This window comes from Corvus kubaryi, unplaced genomic scaffold, assembly GCF_017639235.1.
Source record: "Corvus kubaryi isolate FWS band 111438036 unplaced genomic scaffold, C.kubaryi_AGA036_p1.0 split1-131, whole genome shotgun sequence".
NCBI classification, from domain to species: Eukaryota; Metazoa; Chordata; class Aves; order Passeriformes; family Corvidae; genus Corvus; species Corvus kubaryi.
In genome coordinates this window covers 23,925,115-23,944,133 of record NW_024582073.1, presented here as the reverse complement: position 1 = coordinate 23,944,133, position 19,019 = coordinate 23,925,115, and the positions used below count along the sequence as shown (strand labels likewise).

Below are 19,019 nucleotides of genomic sequence, written 5' to 3'. Positions count from 1 at the left end.
CCCCCCCCCCCCTGTTTTTCTCCTCGCCCCCTCCCCGCGGCCGGTTTGCATGCATTGTCTGTCTCCCAAGATGGTTTGTGAGACCAAGATTGTGGCGGAAGATCATGAATCAATCCCGGGATCCAAAAAAGACACGATCATTGTTTCCTCCTCCCAGATGTGGCCCTCTTTGGCGGGTTCCCCTCCCTCACCCCCACCTCCCCTCACCCCACCAAAAGAAGACCCCAGGCGCGACAATGTCTATATCCGCGAATTCCACCCCTCTGAACAGGAGGTGGTGCGCCGCATCTTTTACGAGGGGATCATGGAGCGGATCCCCAACACGGCGTTCAGGGGGCTGAAGCAGCAGCCCCTCACTCAGCTGCTCTACGGGCTGCTGGCGGGTGAGTATCCGCTCCCTTTTGGGGATGGGGGCGCCGGGTTTAGTCGCCGCTGTGGGTCTGCACAAAATGGTCGGAGCGGCGGGAGGCGCCGGGGGCCCGCGGGCGCGGTGCGGCCGGGGGAGCGCCGCAGCATCGTGCGGGGCGGCCGCGGAGCCGCAGCGCTGCGGCGGGGGCAGGCGGGCTGGGAGGGGAGCCTTGCGCCGCCGGGGGATGCACGACCCTGCGCGGGTGTTAAGGGCGGGGAGCCGCGAAGGGGAGGTCGCCGCGGGGGTGAGGGTAGAGTCGTCCTTCTGGTTGTTGCAGGGCTTGGGGGTGCGCGGAGGGGAGCGGAGCGCACCGCGCAGTGGCCGCCCCCGCGCAGCCCGGCGAGGGGGGGCACGGCGTGCCGGCGTTGCCTGGAGACAGCCGGGGCCGCCACTGAGCGCCCCCCATTTCTCCCCCGGCGTGGGGAGGGGGCACCCCCTGCAGCAGCACCGAGCGGCGGGGTCACCTCCCCTCCCTGAGTTAAATGCCCAAAAATAGCCCTTGCAAGGTGTCCCCTCCCCGTGCCGGTAATTAATAATGCGCGCCTCCCGCCCCGAGAGGGCTTTGGGGTGGTCCCGTGCCCTCGGTGGCTGCAGGCGGGTCGCACCCCATGTCCCGGACACCGGGGAGGACGGGACCCCGCGCTGGAGGGGGGCCCCCGGCAGGCGTTGGGGAGCAGGGGGACCCAGCCGGTGGCTCTGGGCCGTGCCGGAGAGAGCCGCCGGCACAGGGGCACCCGCAGAAGCCCCCCAGGATGGGAGCGGGCAGGGTGGCTGCCCTGGGAGTCGGTGCTGATGGAAATAGCACTGCCGCAGTGGCGAACACATGGCTGTGGAGCGGTGCCCGCAGCGCGGCTCCTCCGCCCGGCCGCGTTCCGGCCTCACCGGGGACAGCGAAGGGGGCCTGGGGTGTACGGGGCCCTCGGGGTCCCCACGGCCCCGCTCCGGAGGGGCTCGGTGGGCCCTGCTGTGGCGTGGCGGCATCCTCCCCGCCGGCTCCTTCAGGACCTCATAAACTTCTCCGGGTTATCTCGTCGCGATACGCCATCCCTTAACACGATAATCTCGAGAGCGTGAACTGTGTGTGTACTGCAAATGTATATTTTGATTGTGCTTGTTTTATTGATTTATTTTTATAATGACTTTGTATTCCGAAATCAACACTAAATTCTCTTTTCTGACAGGTGTCGTTTATTTCTCTTCCTTATCTCCATAGTAATGTGCTTTGTTGTGACCAAGTCCGTCCTGCTGACCTGCTGTTTGCCCATCTTTCTGATGGGCATGAGGTACTACTTCAGTAGAAAAGTTATCCTGCACTATCTCGATTGTGCGCTGCACACGGACATGTCCGATATTGAGCAATATTACATGAAACCGCCAGGTGAGTACGAATTTCCTGAGGGAGCCTTCCTTCCTTCCCCCAGCCTGCTGGGGAACATGGCTGCTCCCTGCTGCTGGCGCCTTTTCCTCCTGTCAGCAGCACTGAGCAAGCTCAAAAGTCGCCAGAATGCAGCTCTTTAGCCACACCAGGCACAAAGCCATCTCTGGGTTTGGTTTGGTTTGAAGGTTTTTTTGCTGGTTTTGGGTTTTTTTGGGTTGTTTTTAATTACTCCCCCTCCCCCAAGTGCCTAGTCATCCCAGGCAGCCTCTGTCCACCTCTCGAGCACAGCACTGCTGGGTCCCGCAGCCACCCGGAGGACTGGGGTGTGGGTGCTTGGGGACACTGAGGCTGGAGGATGTGGGTTATTTGCTGCAGCCTGGGTCCACCCCAGCCCTTACATCTCGAGCTCGGTCTTTCTTTGCTCCGTGCATTTGGTATTAGTTCTGACAGCAGGAGAAGAATGAATGACCTTTTAGCCCAAATGCTCAGAGGAGCCCGTTTTAGCTGTCGTTTTAGCTGTTGAGCCCATTTTCCCATGTCATTCAAGAACATTCCCTAATGCAGGTGTTTTGGAAGAGGCACAGATCAGGTATGTAAAGGGCTGCTGCCACATAAGCTTGTCCTAATATGGGTTCATCCATTTGTTACATATATGAATATAATTTAAAATACAATATCTAATGATAATGTTATCTTGTTAAACTGTAAAAGACAACTTATGTCATCAAAAAAAAGTCTCTTTAGAACCTGTCAGGTGCTATTTCTCTTTTTGTAGGCACGCATCCATATTGAGGACAAGAGTAGGGGGATGCCTGGGCAGTCACTTGGGGTTTGGGGTTTGCTTTTGGTGGTCGCAGAGTGCTAGTGAGCTGGAAGAGCAGGGCAATGCCAGCATCCCACCTCAGTTCCATCTTCTTGGGGTACCTGCTCTCTTCTTGGGTACCTCCTGTGTTGTTTTTCCATGTGACCATGTTTTTGCTGTATCATTTGCTGTATCATTCCTGTTTCCCAGGTGTGACAAACTTTTCCCTGGGCACTTCTAAAGAACTGCTAGGAACTACCCTAGCCACAAACCTTCCCTCACTTCTAACATTCAGTGTCACATTTTGCTAAAATGTTGCTCCTCTTATGAAGCATTAACTAGCTTAATTTAGATTTCCTTTCCCATCATAGTGCGTATCTTTGTGTGTTTCATCTACAGGGCTTGTTTTTGTAAAAATTAAGTGATGTGTGACTTGTATATAAAAAGCTCAATCTTCATTAAAGGTGGTGTGACAGAAATAAAAGGGTTCATAGCGAAAAATTTCTGCACCTCTGCAGTGAGGTCCAGCAAGGTATTATGCTGGAGAAAATAGCAGAAGATTCCAGTAGAATAAGAACATGTAATATGGAGTTAATAGGTATTTGAGCTGCTTCGCTTGTTAATCCTGAGGACTTGTGTGGTCACAGTTTAGAGCAGGGATCACAATGCTTGTATTTATAACACTAGCAGACACAAAAAATAAAGGAAAGGGACTCAAAGTAATGCCCTCAATTTGTTTAGGGTCAGTAATGTAATCTGGTTCAGCTGTGTTGCCAACATGTCTTTGAAATGTTAACATTGCTTTTATTTGGTACCTGAAAGGGCTAATTGCAAATTTAGAGCAAGTGTGTGGGCTTTAATTTTTGACAGAATTTAATCATGTAATTCGGCTTCTGCCATGCCATAAAAAGCAGATTTATGGGATTGTTGTTTCTTGTTAAAGGTTCTTGATGATAGTGGTGTTAGCAAGTTGGCTGGAGTCATAATAGGGTAAAGAGACTAAAGAGGCTTTGGGGTCTGGGTAAGGAGAAGGGTGTCTGCGCGTTGGGACCGGCGCCATCCGTGTGCAATGAATCCATGTGGTGCTATTTGGTGTAGCTGTGCACAAGGCATGAATCCAGTGGTTTGCTTCTGTTTCCTCCAAAAGTGGAGTTGGTGGATTTTTTCCTACAGGACAGCAGTATAAATACAGTCATCCTAGAAAATCCTGGAGTCTTGTGCGCCTTGAAGGCTGGCTGGCCGGAAGGCATCCGGAGGAAGGCAGTGATGTGCCACACTGGCATTGCCTGTCCCACCCAAAGGACAGAACAATGGCAGTAAAACAAATTCAAGCCCCAAGTTTGTCTTTTATTTGCCTAGTTTACAAATTAACACCCAGGCAGAAATGATTGCAGTGGGAATGAGAAGGGCTCGTTGTATTGCAGATGAGATATTTGTGAGAGCTTTCTCAGTGAGATGTTAAGAACTGGTCTCAGCAAGAGAAATGGGCTGTGGGGATGGGGTCTCAGGCTGGAGATGGCGAGAGCTTGGCTAGACAAGTTAAACCCAACCTGATACAACCGCAGCTTGGCCTGGGAGTATGACCAGGAAACTTCCTGCTCCTTCTTCAGAGAATCAATATTTTCCTCCTTGAATATTTTTTTTGCAACATAGGAAAAAGAGGAAGGGAGCATTTTGGTGGTGGGGTTATGAATTCCTGTTTCTCAGGGTGATGAATGCAAAGGTAGAACTGAGACACGGTCGTAAGGTCTGGGATAAAGATGTTGGTTGCAGATTTGCTGATGTTTTTTCCCCTTGGAATCCAAGCTACCCAAGCACAAGAACCTGTTGTTTGCAGCCGACTCTCCATGGTGCCTGGGGCTGGAGTACTGTTGTAGAGAGCATCTGCAGCAAATAGCCTCTGGTTAGGCAGGCATCTACAGTGAGGGGATATTTTAACTATTAAAATTGATCATTCTTCGTGGTATTGTGAAAACATCCAAAAAACATGTGGGTCAGTTTTATAACCAAGCCAAAAGGACCCATTTTGCAATGGGATACCATAAGCACCGAGGTTAATGATTAGTGGTGAACAATTCCATGAGTTACACCATATTACGGTTTTTCTTGTGCAGTTTTTTTGAACCTCTCGCCTCCAAGTTAGTTATTGTTTGAATTTTCCTCTGCTGGGTTTGGTACAAACTGAAAAATATGTGCTGACAGTGATTTTGCAGAAGTACACTAGCCAAAATTTAAATCTTTGTTTTCTCTTGCCCTCCTACATTTATGCCAAGGGTCTGGCAGAACGTTTGGGCCACTGCTTAACTTGGAGCTTGTACACAGCGGTGTGACTTGAAATTGCTTTCAATGTGAAAGGAATTGTTTGAGTCTGTGCTGGAGTCTTAAAACAGAAGGTTGAATGGTTCAAACACCTTCTTGAGCTCTTTATAAACTTGCATTTTTCATTTTAAAATAGCACTTACTGGAATTTACTTTGCTTTTTTTTTTCCTTCTTCAAAGGCTATGAAAAAAGACTACTGGGGTGGTGAAAAAGAAAGGAATTGGATAATGGGCTTAATTGTCAACCAGAGTAACAGGCTCTAGTAAACAAAAAAAAACCCAACCAAAACCAACCAAAAAAAAAAAAGAATTAATTTTAAATAGAGCCCTGCCTCTTGCATTTATCCACACAAAAAAGATGAGCACAGCTGGAGCTTCTTTTATGGTCTGATGATTTTGATGACTAATCAATTTTACAGTGTCCCAGTTGGTTGTGTTATATGTCTTTTTGCAGTGATTGGTGTGTTAGAGAGATGCTTGTGAGGCTGAGGTCTCTGCTGGAGAGCTTACGGAAACCAAGACTCCTTGTGTCCGATGCAAAACTGCTGCTCCCCAAAGCGAGTGGAGCTGGGGCTTTGGCTGATGAATTTCTATGTCTTTCTGTGGTTGTTTAAAGAGTTACCTCCTGCTGCTGGCTGTCCTGGTAGGGTTTGCTGAGGGGTGTGCATATCTGTCCTGCCGGTGCAAAGACCTGGTGGTGGCAGCAGCTGGCCTTTGTCAGGAGTTTGGGGACTGGTGACAAGCTTGGTGGCTGCATCACAGTGCCCAGTGCTGCTGGGGAAGATGGACAGACAGCAGAGATAGGCAGCCTGCACAGCTGAGGCCGCAGGACCTGGTGGGGTGTCGAGGGCACCTGCCTGGCGTGATGCAGCAGCTGAAGCTGGAGTGCTGCTGCAGGAGGTGTTGGGTCACACTCGCCATGCCGCGCTGAGGGCTGGGGCAGCTTTCGGCAGTGGCTGCACAGCTCCGGCTCCCACTCTGTGGGCGGACGGATGCCTCTGCTTGCCTCATGCTGGGAAGGGGACAGGTGCTTTGCTCTCCTGTGCCCATCCAGGAGTGAGCAGAGCCTCCCTGTCCTGCTGCCCACTGTCCCCTGTACATGAGGGTGCGCATGAAGAGCCTGCGCAGATATCGCAACCTCCCTGCGGGACAGGGCCCTAAGGAAGACAGACTGTGGGGGGATGGCTCATTAGGGTCCAATTTCTGCTGCTCTTGGGTGGCACATTCCTCAGCCGAGCTCAAAGGAGGGATGTCCTGCCCTTCTTGGCAGAGGTTCTGGGATCATGTCCTTGTGCCAGAAGGACATCAACTGAGGTGGGTCCAGAGTTGGGTTGTGAGGATGTGAGACCCTGTTTGCTGCCTCTACCTTTTGAGGTGTCTCGTGCCTGCAGTGAGTTCTCATGCCTGCAGTGAGGTGTTTGGGTAACAAGCAAGTATTTGTGTCTTGCATCAGGCCTGTTGGCAGTGGGTTTGATCGCTCTGGCATGATGTTTGAAAGGTGAACATCTGGTATGGATCATGTGGCTCCTGCTACCTCAGCTCCGTAAGTGCTGAGCCTTGGGGAGGCTCTGAGGTGAGCACCAGTGACTTTTGGGGTGCAGGGAAAATACAGGGTCTACCTTGGGAGGAGATCCTCAGCCCTGGAGCTGTGGTTTCTCTGCCATGCCTAAACCCTTCCAAAGACACAGGGAGAGGACGTGGGGGGGTATTTCTCCCCACTGAGCCCCCAGGCAGAGGGGCGGCCACAGAGCCCAGTTCTTCCACATTCTGGATAATGCTCAAGCTGCTAGATAAGCAGGAGTGAAGCTGCCAAATGATAACATTGTTTGGAAAGAATAGAGCAGCCCTTGCTTTGCAAAGAAAGGGCTTAGTTACCTGATGCAGGAGAGGGCTCAGGGCTGCTGCTTCCCAGTGGAGGAATGTGTTTTTGGACAGCCCTGCGCCACTCCTGGTGCCCAAGAGGCAGCTGGAATCTGAAGCATCCATACCTTCAGCATTTCTTGCTGGCTTTTGCAGTGCCCTGACCTCATGTATCTGCCAAACCCCTGAGCTGTCTGTCCTGTATTGGGATTTTCATGCTTGCCTTTCCCACACTGCTGTGTAGAGTGGTAAGGAGTTCTGTGTGGGGCTGGGAAACCCATGGGGGAGGCTGTGTATTTATCTCCACCTGGGTGTTTCCCAGCTCTGCTTCCTATCACTGCTGGGAACTGAATTTAGGTCTCCTCAGGCAGAGGAGGGTCTGTCCTGTGAGCATATCACTGCTGGCATGTCTCTGCAATTCCATGAGTGTGCTTCCAGGGATGCAACCTCCATAGCAGAGAGATCCTGCAAGATTAGGATTACAGGCTTGTCATACGCTTTATAGTGGGAAATATTTTGTCAGAAAGGATTTCCAAAGCTGACCTCCTACAAGTGGGACAGTCAGGGATTCTTCAGCTCAGCAATTCCTACTGTTGCTTTTGGGTTTCTACAGTTTAGCAGCATGGAACTGCCTGGTTTGGCATCTCTCATCTCCAATGCAGAGAGCACCTCTTGTTTCTGAGTGTTAGGGACGTGCTTTGTCCAGCATTATGAATGGGCTGAAATATTTTGGTTTCATTTGAATAATCTAAAATGTCTTTAGAGGTGGGTTGCCTCCCAAAACCCACCTCATCTGACATGGGCACTCCATCACTCGTGGCTGCCTCATTTCACTGTGCTGGAGCTTTGGCTTCTCCATCTGGAGACAGCCCCATCCTGCAGGTGTGGAGCAAGGCAAAGCTCTGCTGGCACCAGCTCCTACGCCCACCCCGTATTCCCAGAGCTGACCAAGGGCTCTCCTGGTCCCAGCAGCAAGCGCGGTGCAGAAGCCCCAGCCCAATGCTGCAGCCCTGCTGATAAGAGCTTGGGTAGATCGGGAGGTGACACAGCTTGGGTCCCTTGCAGTGCTGAGCCACGTGGGCTAGCTCTGCTCAACCCTCTGGAGGGCCCATAGAGTCTTTCTAGCCCACAAAATCCTTATTATTTTTTTTCTGCCCTCTTGGAGGGGCTCAGGCAGTACGGAGTAGAGGCGTAAGCTGTCAGCCAAGGGCCAGTGTAGGAAAACTGGAGTTGCCTGATGAGGGGAGTAGTCTGTGGATTCAGGGCTGTGTCATCCACAGCCAGTGGAATAAACATGTTTGTGGGCAAGCTGCTGTAGCCTGCCCCCCTTCCTATTTATTTATCACAGGAGCAGGAACATATGCAACAAACCCATTACTCAATGTGTCTATCCATAAGATAGAAATAGCTCTCCCTTTAGATCCACGAGTTTGGCACAGTCCCATGTCAGAATTAGATGAAAATAGATTTTATAGTAAATTTTGCAGAGTAACATGACCTTTTTTTTCCCCCCCCCATGTGTTCAAGAATTCTCTCTAAAAGTAGTCAGTCCCTTGTGAACATGACCATCAGTTAATGCAGCGATATTGGAGTTGTAGCCAGGACTGGATGGATATGATGCTACTGAACCTAAGCTCAACCTGCAGGTGTTTAAAATCCTCAGTACATGCCAGTGCTGGTCATTAATCTTCAGTTCAAGAGGTAACCAGTTGTGTAAATTGAACAGCAGTAGTTTTTTAGGCACAGTTAACTTCTCAAGACCAGCAAACAAGCCACAATGGGACTTAGGAACATGAAGGAGGCAGGGATGTCAGGTGTTCTGGGGTTTTTTCTAGCTTTGAGGTAATTTCTTTAACGTTTTCTTCAATGTTAGATGTTTTCTGGCATGGTTGTATGCAATTTCTCAGGACTGTCTTAGTGAATAAACAAAGAAGGATTCTGACTCCAGAATTTTAGTCGCAAGTTTAAATGCAAATTTATTACTCTTATAAAGGGTTTTAGGCAGCTCTTCTTCTTTCTCTTGCTTTCTTAGGAATGGCCAAGATTTAAAACCATTGCCCAAATGTCTGTTTCAGGTTAAGATTTCGTAATAGCCTAAATTCAGGCTTTGTGTTAGATATCTGACTAGTGGCAGGAGTTTTAAAGGTACAAAGCTTTGAGCCCCTCTTGACACTGAATTTTGGATGTAGGAATGTGAACTGAAAATTCTTACTCTCCCATTGTTATATTTATTTATTACATTCAGCCTCTTAGGATTACCCTAAGAGTCTGTGGTCATGTTGTTTCCTCTCAGTGTGCACCACCAGTGGTCTTAATACTTCAGAAATTGCCATTGGGGATTGCTCTCTACTGGAAGACCTCTAGATATATTGAAAAAAAACTGGTTTTGTGTAAAAGTCTAAATGCATGGCCTGATTTTTCAAGAAGGCAAACCATTCAAAATCTCCCCAAATTTCAGAGTGGATTTCTGAAATTCCTTCTGTAGACTTAGATCTTGATTCAGGCAGGTTATATTTGATTCCTCAGGACAGGAATGACTTTTGGGGTGGCCGTGAGCCCCTTGGGGACTCCGGGAGCTCACAGCATTGTTTGCTGGTGTATTGCAGAGCGCATGGTTTTATTTTGGTAATGCAGTGCTGGGGACCTCTTGCAAATAATCACATGCTTGATGCTACTCCCTTCCAGACTACTGCAAAAAGAGAGAGCTAGAGAGTTTTGCTGGTATCTGGCTCTGTGATGAGCTGAGGGATGTATGAGCCTTTGTTGTTACTTTCTGCATCAGCAAAACAGGGAGCTTCAAAGTATATTTTTAGATTTTCTTTTTCCCTTTTATTTTTTTTCCCATTCTGTAGAAAGCTAAGGCATTGTTTTGTTATCCTGACAGGTGGCTAATGAAAGGAGTCAAAGAAAATCCAAAGATAGCAGCATGTCTTACCTAGTTTCTATTGACAAATTTATTCCTTGTAACCAAATAATAGGATTTGGGGGTTTGTGGGTTTTTTGGGTTTTGTTTTTTTTGTTGGGTTTTTCTGTTTGTTTTTTTGGTTTTGTGTTTCGGTAAGGGGGCCACAGGGAATTGCCAAGAAGCCTCATGTCCTTTATTAAGGATGCATCAAAAATTAGTTCATAGTGGTCTGGTCAGAGCCAGGTTCAAGCTGTGGTATCTGTTACAGATGGCTTTGAGCCATTCTTTTAAGTCATCTATTGACCCATTGGGCCCCAGCAATCAATTAACAATTTATGACAGCATATACAATATCATTTGTTATCTTCTATAACTTTGAAGGGTGTTTCTTACAAAAAGCAAAAATTATATTTCTTACAGGATAATCCTAAAAGGTAGACCTGTGATTCGCAGGGCTTAGTGCCAAGCTGGGCTTCTGCTTTATGGGATTCTGTGAGTGAAAGGAGACATTTCAAAATTGGTAATGGGAAGCATGTATTACAGTTGTATTTTTAAGTGGCTACATGAGATATTGTTATTTTAAATGGGATTTGCAACAGTGTAAACGCTAATGGAATAATACAACGCATTAGTCCCACCACAGTGCGTCCTGCTTGAAATTGTAACTTGCAAGTAATATTTGTCACTTAAAATTCATGTGTTGTTTCTAGGACTTATCCAAGCGGCAAAACTGAAATCCAGAGATTTTGTGAGAAAATGATTTTTCAGTTCAGGAGCTGGAAAGTAAAAGGGAGGATAATGTTGGTCCAAACTAAACTAATTTACTACTCCCTCTCTGTTTTTTCACTATGACAAAGCATGGATCTGTGTTTAGTGGGGGATGTAATGCTTTTTTCAGCCCAAAATGGAATGGCTGGCTCTGTTGCAGCTTTCCTTAAGAAGCACAGGTCAGACCCAAGTGTATACTTAAAAATACTGATCGTGATAGAGGCAAGATATGGTTAAGTGTTTGTTACCCCTCAGGCAGGTCCCTCTTTGTGTGGCACTGTTAAATCTATACTGCATCAGTGCTGGGATTTCCTGCATCCCAGGCCCTCTTTGAATTACATATTTAGGTATTTTATACATGGTAGTAGTTGAAGTGGTGTTGAGGGGGTCCATCTCTGAAGCCCTGGCTGCTGGGGCATCCACCCCCTGTGATCCTTGGAGGACTGAGCTGTGTGCCAGTGTCCCGGCCAGCGATGCTGGGGGCTGAACTCTGTGCAGGATTAGTGCCAGCCTGGCTTTCCTCTGCCTTTCATTTTCTACCTTTGGTGAAATCAGGACAAATGTGTGAATTGTTTTGCATTGACAAAAACTGCATTTTTAGGTAAGATGCTTCCCTAGATTTACTCTCGATCACCAGGCATTGTTATACAAGCTGTTCCCACTCTCCCTTGCCAGCGTGCTCGAATCCTGACTTGGAAACCGGCATCAGCAGTGCAAGTTTGTTTGCTTTTTACAGTTGCAGCTCTTGGGCTCTGTGCTAGTGCTGCTAATTGAAATGAGGGATGCTGGGCCAGCTGTCTGGTCATGAGTAGCTCCTCAGTGCACCTTGCATTCAACACTCACTTCAACAGCTATCAGATAACCAACAGTGATTCTCTGAGTTATTTTTTTTTTCCTTTTTTTCCCCCCCTCTTTCATCCCCTAGCACAGCAGTTCTGTATCCCACATTTCCAGTCTTGGGTCAAACTGCAATACTTGCATTCCTTTGAATTCTGCTCAGCTATCTTGTCCATCCCTGTGTTGAATTCTCCAGTGATTTTTGGTCTGGTCTAGTTCTTGCTTCACTCATCACTTCTGGCATTTCCCACGGGGGGCAGTCCCATACCCAGGATTCCTCTGTATCTCTGATTTTCCCCTTCCTTCCATCAAACTTTTCAGCTTATGTGCCTTTACCTAATTTCATTGTATATGTACTTCCTTCTTTTTAGTTTGTTGTTCAGATATTTTGCCTGGTGAGTGCAAGTACTTTTTTTTTTTTTTTTTTGGTAGAAGACTCATAGTAACAAAGATGAGAAAATAAATAGAAGTCAGCAGCAGTGGGATATTGTGTCTGCTAAGCTGAAAACAGTGCATCAGTGCACAAACCCACGTGTCAATGGTGGAGGGAGAACATTTTACCTAAAGGCAAATGAACTGCCAGCAACAACATTTCTTACACCTTCTTTAGAGCACCTGACCCACATCACTTCCAGATGTATCCATTGATCTTTTCCCCTATGACTTTTCTTACAAACCTAATTCTTCCCATTTTAACAGGATGTATAAAATTGCTATTGCAGTCAAAGTGCACAAGAAAAAAAAACCCAAACCCAACCACTTAATTTGCTGAGACCAGGGCTTTTTGTTCTTTTTTTGGAGGTGCCAAATCTGTTCATCCTCCCTGGATCTAGATAACAGCATCAGAAACACTGTGTAACACTTCTAGTGGGAATCCAGGGAAGACCTAAATTTGTACTCTTCCTATTTAAAATAATGTTAAATAGTAGAACTGCAAAGAGAAGCTTTTGAAAACAGCCTGGTTTGGAGCACCTGCCATTTCTAAGTGCTAATTCAGATGATGGTTAGTGAGAGGCGGTGCAATAGAAGCACAGCAGATACCTGGCTGCTGAACAGCAGTGCATCCTGGTAAAGTCCTCCTTGGTGGAACTACATCGTTAGTGGTGCGATTTGTTGAAAAAGAGAGAAAGCAAGTGGGGAAGAAGTTATTGTACAATAGGGATGCTAATGAGTGATTTTTTTTTTATTTTTTTTTTAAATCCAAGTTGTTTAAAAGGGGTATTTGTAAAACACCTTTTCAAGCTTTTGCTGCTTGTAAAGTCAATTAGATTCACTTAATGGCTATGAAAATCTTTGTCTGGTGGGGTTTCAGGAGCTGTCAGTGTTCAGGGGATAACATCAAGCTGTGCCTCTCGGACAGTGATTTTTGTTTCGGAATAAGCCATCATCGGGTTTTACGGGGCTTTTTTTGAGCCATCAGTAGTCTGAAAAACATCAAAGCATCTGCAAGGATTCTTGAGAAGTGGGACTATTTTTCATGGATAACTCAAATAGCTAAAGAGGATTTCAGTGAAATTCTAAAAAAATATTCACAAAACCCCCCACGTTCACTGAGACTGAACTCTTGGGACAGTTTGGCTTAAAGATTCAGTGGAGCATTTGCTTTAACTTAATCATGGGCTTAAATCCCTTGTCTCTTGCTGGGAGTTTAGCCTATACTTAGGGGCAGTATAGGTCCAAGCGCTCTTTGGATAGTTACAGGAGACCTGTGACATAAATGGTGGTAAACCTTGGGTTTGCTGTATATGCTATCAGCTGCCTGCAAGATGAATTTATGATGTTTTAGGGAATACTGGTGCATTGGAAAAAGGAGTTGTAGCTGTGAACCTGCTCTTGGTCATTCTGGCATGTCTTAGCATCAGATACAGGGGGTTTAGTGTTGTCTTTGTATTTGGGAAAATCCAACAGATCCTCAAAATACTGCAGTTCTATCCAGTTTTGTGTGGATTTGCATCTCTTCTGGCTCTGGTTGCTGTAGTGCTGTTCGTATTTGTAAGTCGATCCTGTTTCCACAGGCCCTTTGTGAATGAGCATGCCTCAGTCTGAGGGTGCACGGCGGGAAGGTGTCTGCTTTCACTAGCCCTGAGCAGCCTGCCCTTCATTTGCCACGTGTCTTCCTGATGGAATGAAACATGGCCTGTTACCTACTCACTCCAATAATTTATTTCACAGACGTGTTTCAAATTTCCAGCTCCTGTGACTGGTATTGAGGCTGAGGCTCAAAGGAGCCCTGTTCACGTGATGTGGGGTGTAAGGTGGTGATGGATGCTATCACAGGAGATCTGGATTAGGCTTTGGTAGGGACTTGTTGGCCTGATTGTTCTGGCGTGGTAGTCTGAACGTGTGGCAAAGTTTGGGGTTTTTTTCTTTTTTAGTTTGAGAGATGTAGAGATTTACACATGTAATTTTCATCTTCTGTTAATGCATCATCCACAGCAGGTCCATTGTTTGTGCCCAGCCTGACAGATGTTCGTGTATTTATGGATGTGGAATTTTCTTGCACTGCCACGTTAAATAAATGTGCTTGTTTCAGTCTGGACTAGTGGGGTTCAGTAGAATTATACCCAAGGCACATTGGCTTTGATGTGCTGGGAGGGGGATGTAGAAACACGTTGGCTTGAACAAGAGCAGACATCCAGATGTGTGCTTTTTCTGCACCACGGCAGGGCTCTGGCTTCACATGGGGCATTGCCACTGGTTTGCTCAGAGTTAAAGGCTGAAGCAAGTGTGGTGATGGAGACTCCAGCTGCTTGGGAGGCCTTGCTGGGGTCTGCACCCTTCTCTATTGAAAGACATTCCTTCCTATGGCAGGGTATTGGAGATAGATGATCCTCAGAGTCCCTTCCAACCCAAATCATTGTAGGATTCTATAACTCCTGGCAGAAGGGGGTGTTCTGAAGCAGTGTTTGTCCTCTTTGCTTTGTAGGGCTTCAGCAGAGTGGGTGTGGGGCAGCCCTTTACCTTGGCATGCACAGGTGGGACACACTGGAGCAACCTTACCCCAGGGCTTGCTTTTGCTGAGTTAGGGATAAATATAGCAGCTCCCAGGGATTACATATTCACAGTAAATCTGGAGAATTTACTGTGAATATGTAAAGATACTGAAGAGGGCTGCAGGCAAGAAAGGTGTTCATTACAGTGGAAGCTGAGGTGGGATGGCCATGAGGAGGTGGAACCTGCAGGATGGTAGGTTGCCTTCACAGGCTTCTCCTGCTGGAAAAAGGCCTGTGCTTATCTTCAAGGAGAGAGCACTCATTGCAGTAGTGTCCCTGGCAGTCCTGGCTGTCCCAGTTGCCTCAGAAGGGCTGAGGACCCTCAGACACCATGTCAGGAGGGCTCAGCATCTCCCAAAACCAAGCTTTACAAACACAGGGGGATGAGAAAGCAGGGGTATGCTGTCTGCTGGTTCTGCCTGGTCATGGAAGTCACCACCCACCTGGTTGAAGGTTGGGTTGGAGATGAGGGAAGGTGTAGATACCAGGAGGTGCCTGCAGCTATCAATAGGTCAGATTCAGCCTCAGGTGGGGAACACCTGAGGGTGTGGTGGGGAAAGGGCCTCCTTTCCTGCTCTTCCTGAGTGGGATAGGCTGGTTGGTGTGTTGTAGGGAGAGAGTCTTTGCTCTAAGAAGTCCTCCACTGTTAGAAGTGTGATGGTGTTTAAAGCACATCAAGAATACTCAGATTTGCTTCCAGAGAGGTTTGATAGTTATTTATTCATTTATTTATATGGGTCAGGAGTTGGATTTGCCTCAAACTGTAGCATTAGTCGTGTTGCTGCCTCTAGCCTTGGATGTCAGAAGTACGTCAGACCCTGTTCCAAGGGAAGGGCCTTGTTTCTTGGCATGCTGCAGATGGAAACTGCTTTTTTTCTTCCCTTTCCATGAAAGGATGAGCATCTCTGCAGAGACAACATGCTGCCTTGATGGGAACAGGGCAGAAAGCCTGAGGCTGGTTCTCCCAAGCCTGATTCTCCTTACCAACTTGATTATCTTTCCCAGTTTCCCTGTTATTTAGTCGTGGCCTCCTTCCCCAGAGGTTAGGGGAATAGGTTTGATGAGGTGCTTGGGGGTCAGACAGGGTTGGTCCAGTGAGAAATACCCAAATGAGTACCCTCAGTGAGTGGCTGGGGAAGACAGAGGTAGTGAGCCACCCTCACTCCTCTCCTCTTGAGCTCTTCCCAATCCACTGTAATGGCTTTCGGGGGCTTGTCTTGATGTAGGAGCTGGTGATAGGGTGGGTTTGTCCCAGCTGCTAAGTGGTGTCCTTATTGGATGCCTGTGCTCTGGGAAGGTTGTGTGTGCAACACCATTTCAAGATGTTGTGCTAGAAACAGGAAATATTTATTGCTTGCAATAGGCTTATGGAGATCAAGCCATGTAGCCCCTGACTTCAGCCTGTAGTTTGTATGAAATCTGTGCCCTGATTTCCTGACATCTTCCTCAGTATTGAGTAATGGTTTCAGAGAAAATATAACTCCTTGTGACTGCCGTTTCACTCCTATGGATTATGAAAAGTTAGAGGTCAGGGAGGTTTGATTCATTGTGTTAGCAACAAGGTAGGATTCTTGTGAAACCACTGCCATGTGCAGAAGGAAAGGCTTTGAGTGCAGCAGAGCCATATTTATTGTTGGTGTGAGGAAAGTACCCAGGTAGCTCCTCTGTGCTGTGCAGGGCTTGTGAAGTGCAAGTCGCTGACTGTCAGTTCCCAGTTTGTCCCAGGAAGGAAAGCGGAGGAGCTGCCCTGGGATCTGAGACTTTTCTGGTCAGTGTTCCTGCATCACAAATATTGCCTTGTCACTGTCGCTCCTTGGCTGCTGTGGTAGAAAAGTCCTCATTTAGAGACTCATGAGAGCGGCAAGAATGTGCTAAGGGAGTTAAAACCATGCTCAGAAGCACTGAAACATGCTGTGCATCACGTTTTGGTTGAATATATGCACCCCTTACATGACTTGGTTTATTGTTTGGTTTTTTCCTGTCACTTTTTAAATATGCAAATGTTCTTAGTTGCTCCCTTTTCTACCTTTTAGGGGAGGCACCTCTTAGCCTCCTTTTTGACTCTGATTTAAAGGTCTTAGAGGCACAGATGAGTTATTCTGTCCTGATGCATGATTATGCCATATCTAAAGTTTGGACTCGTATCTTGGGTGCAATTCATCTTACCTACCTTGTTCCTGACTGAAAGGAGTAGTTTGCAGTGAGCTCTGTAGGCTTTAGATGTGGTCTTTTGCAGAAGGGCTCTCCTGAAGAGTGACTCATCTCAAAGGTTGTTGACCTCAGAGCAGCATAAAATTGCTTGGTAGTCTTTGTAGAGCTCAGAATTGCATTTATTATTTAACCTTAAGTAAATGAACCTTTGTTTCTCCCTTTGCTGTGAAGCATTTGGTGCAATACCTGTGTAGATACAGGCACTTCTTTTGAATAAAGGGTGCCTTGGCTAAATTTAGACAGAAAAGTAGTGATGGATGGTGAAAATCAGATTGATTCTGTCCGTTTTCCTGTTTGATTTATGGCTTGGCCAACTGCTAAGCTAAAGAAAGCTGTTCAGTGGTTATTGCTCAGTCCCTTTTTACAGTAAAGCATATAAAGTAAAAGTCAGCCACCAAGTAATGAATTCTAGGACATCCAATAATTGTAAATTTTCCAGTTTGTTCAATGTTTGGAAGTGAAAATTGCTGCAAGGCAAATTCAGTACCTTTTGAAAGCAATAAAGCCATGAAGTGAAAGATTGATGTAGAAGATGGAGACCAAGCCTTAACAATGTCCTTTCAAGGAGCTGGCTTAAAACACAACCAGCAGCACATTTGATCTTGTAAACTAATTTCACTAACAAGGAGCTAATTGTCACATCAGTCTTTTGGAGCTGGCATGACCCAGGCTAGCAAAGCTGGCAGAAGAGCTTGATTTCTTTTTTCTTTAAAACTTCTAACTAAAAACCAGTCTGAATTCTAGAAGGTAGGCTTACTTAAGGCCTGACTCTGCAGTTGATTGGCTTAGTGCATATTTTACATGCATAAGGAGCATCTACCCTTAAAGTAGTTTAAGTACTTTTTTCTGGTTTTGTCCATTTGTGCACACCAGTCCGTTCTGCTGAGCCAGCTCCATTGCACCAGGACTCATCATCCAGTCAGCCCTGAGGACAATGCCAGGCCAAAATCGCATATCCTGGTCTTTATCCACTCCTTTAAGCTGTTTAATTCTTTGCTTATCGATAACAATTGCTCACATGCCAAAACCACAGACACTGCCTGGTTTCTCAATATGTGCTTTCTCCTGATGACCCAGCAGCAGGTAGACCCTGGTTGCTACATCCCTGGTTTTGTCTCTCCTTTCTCTGTGTCATGTCCTTCTTTTCACCAGCAGAGAGAAGAGTGATGGGTCAGGCTAAATCTGTCCCAGATAACCAGGCTACTTCTAATCCCCCACAACTGCTTCAGCAGCTTTTTCTTGAACGGTTGTTATACATTGTCTTTATTACAGTCTTTGCTTTTCAAGGTGCAGCATGGCCAGCAAAAAGAGCGTGACAGAAGATTTTAAAGTCCTGCTGTTACACTTCTTAATATAGCACCCTCTGAAATGTGCTGGAAGGGCTGTCTTTATCCCATCTGCAGCATTGCCTCGATTTCTAGCTGTCTCATCAAAAGCCTGTTCCTGCACTGTGCCGAGCACTTCCTGGGGCTTTGCTGAGCACCCCCTCGGGTGCTGTCACACGTGGTGACACTCTGGGCCCCACGGGACTTAAGCCTGTTTGTAAAATCAACCAGTGAAGTGCTGACATGGGGCTCGTCCACTAACAGCTTGCATTGATCCAGGCATCCAGGCTGGGTCCTTGCAAAGCTTTGCCGGGAGTAAGGTGCGTGGGCAGGAACTGTCATAGAGGTGTTTCAGAAGAACGGGGTGAGGTTTAAAGCAAAGGTTTTAAGATGATTAGAAATGCCTGCTGGGTTATGGCATTAGAAATGCCCAGCAGTGACAGCAGGAGGTGCTGTTTAGGACCAAACCTGGCCACTTCCTGAAGTCCCTTTACTGCAGGATGTGTTTTTCCTTTTTCCTGTCAAAATATTAGAGTGAAAGTAAACTGTAGCTAGCCATCAACATCTTAGGGGTTTTCTGGGGGCTTTGGCACCCCAAAGTGGAATACCTGTGTTGAAGTAGCTGGGTGCTTTTGAGGCTGGACCGGCTCCATCAGAAAGCATGGAGCAGACACTGACGAAAGTTTTCGCACTGTTACTCTAAATTGCAGCGCCACCACCCTTTCCACCCCCAGGTGCAGGGAAAGCTGCAGTGGGACCATCACCTGTGCAGCACGTGCTGCTGCTCCAGGTTTATCAGCACTGGCATGTTACAGTGTACACCGCTCTGAATGCAAATACAGTTTGGGGTTTGCACTGGTGCTTAGGACAGCTGTTGCCTGCCGTCCAAAAACCCTTCACCCTGTCTCTCATTTCATGCTCAGGTTTATCAGTTCAGAGGCCACCTCTGAACTCCTGTCTCCTGGGGCAGTTTGAGATCCACTGCTGTGGTGTGGATTGTGGTCACAGCATTTCTTGCTACCAGGAGCAAGTGTCCATGGAACTGCACTGTGGCTGTGTTGCAGACTGAATGCTGGATGTCACTGGCATCCCACTGGTTCCCTGCTGCTTGCAATTCCAGAGGCTTTGCCTGAGCTTTGGGGTTGTTGCAAGTACCTTCAGCCCTTGGTAACAACACAGGTGAAAGGTGGCAAGGATGGAAAAGAAGGTGGA

The 19,019-nt window shown here is 47.2% G+C and overlaps 1 protein-coding gene across 1 annotated transcript in view; it reads left to right on the top strand.

Moving 5' to 3' along the window:
* The first annotated feature begins 6 nt into the window (after positions 1-6).
* NAT8L (N-acetyltransferase 8 like) overlaps positions 7-19,019 on the top strand; it is a 33,002-nt gene continuing 13,989 nt past the window's right edge. The window contains exons 1-2 of the mRNA XM_042053298.1: positions 7-383; positions 1,623-1,787. Coding sequence (XP_041909232.1) covers positions 50-383; positions 1,623-1,787 — 499 coding nt within the window. The 5' untranslated portion in view covers positions 7-49. The remainder of the gene's footprint in view (positions 384-1,622; positions 1,788-19,019) is intronic.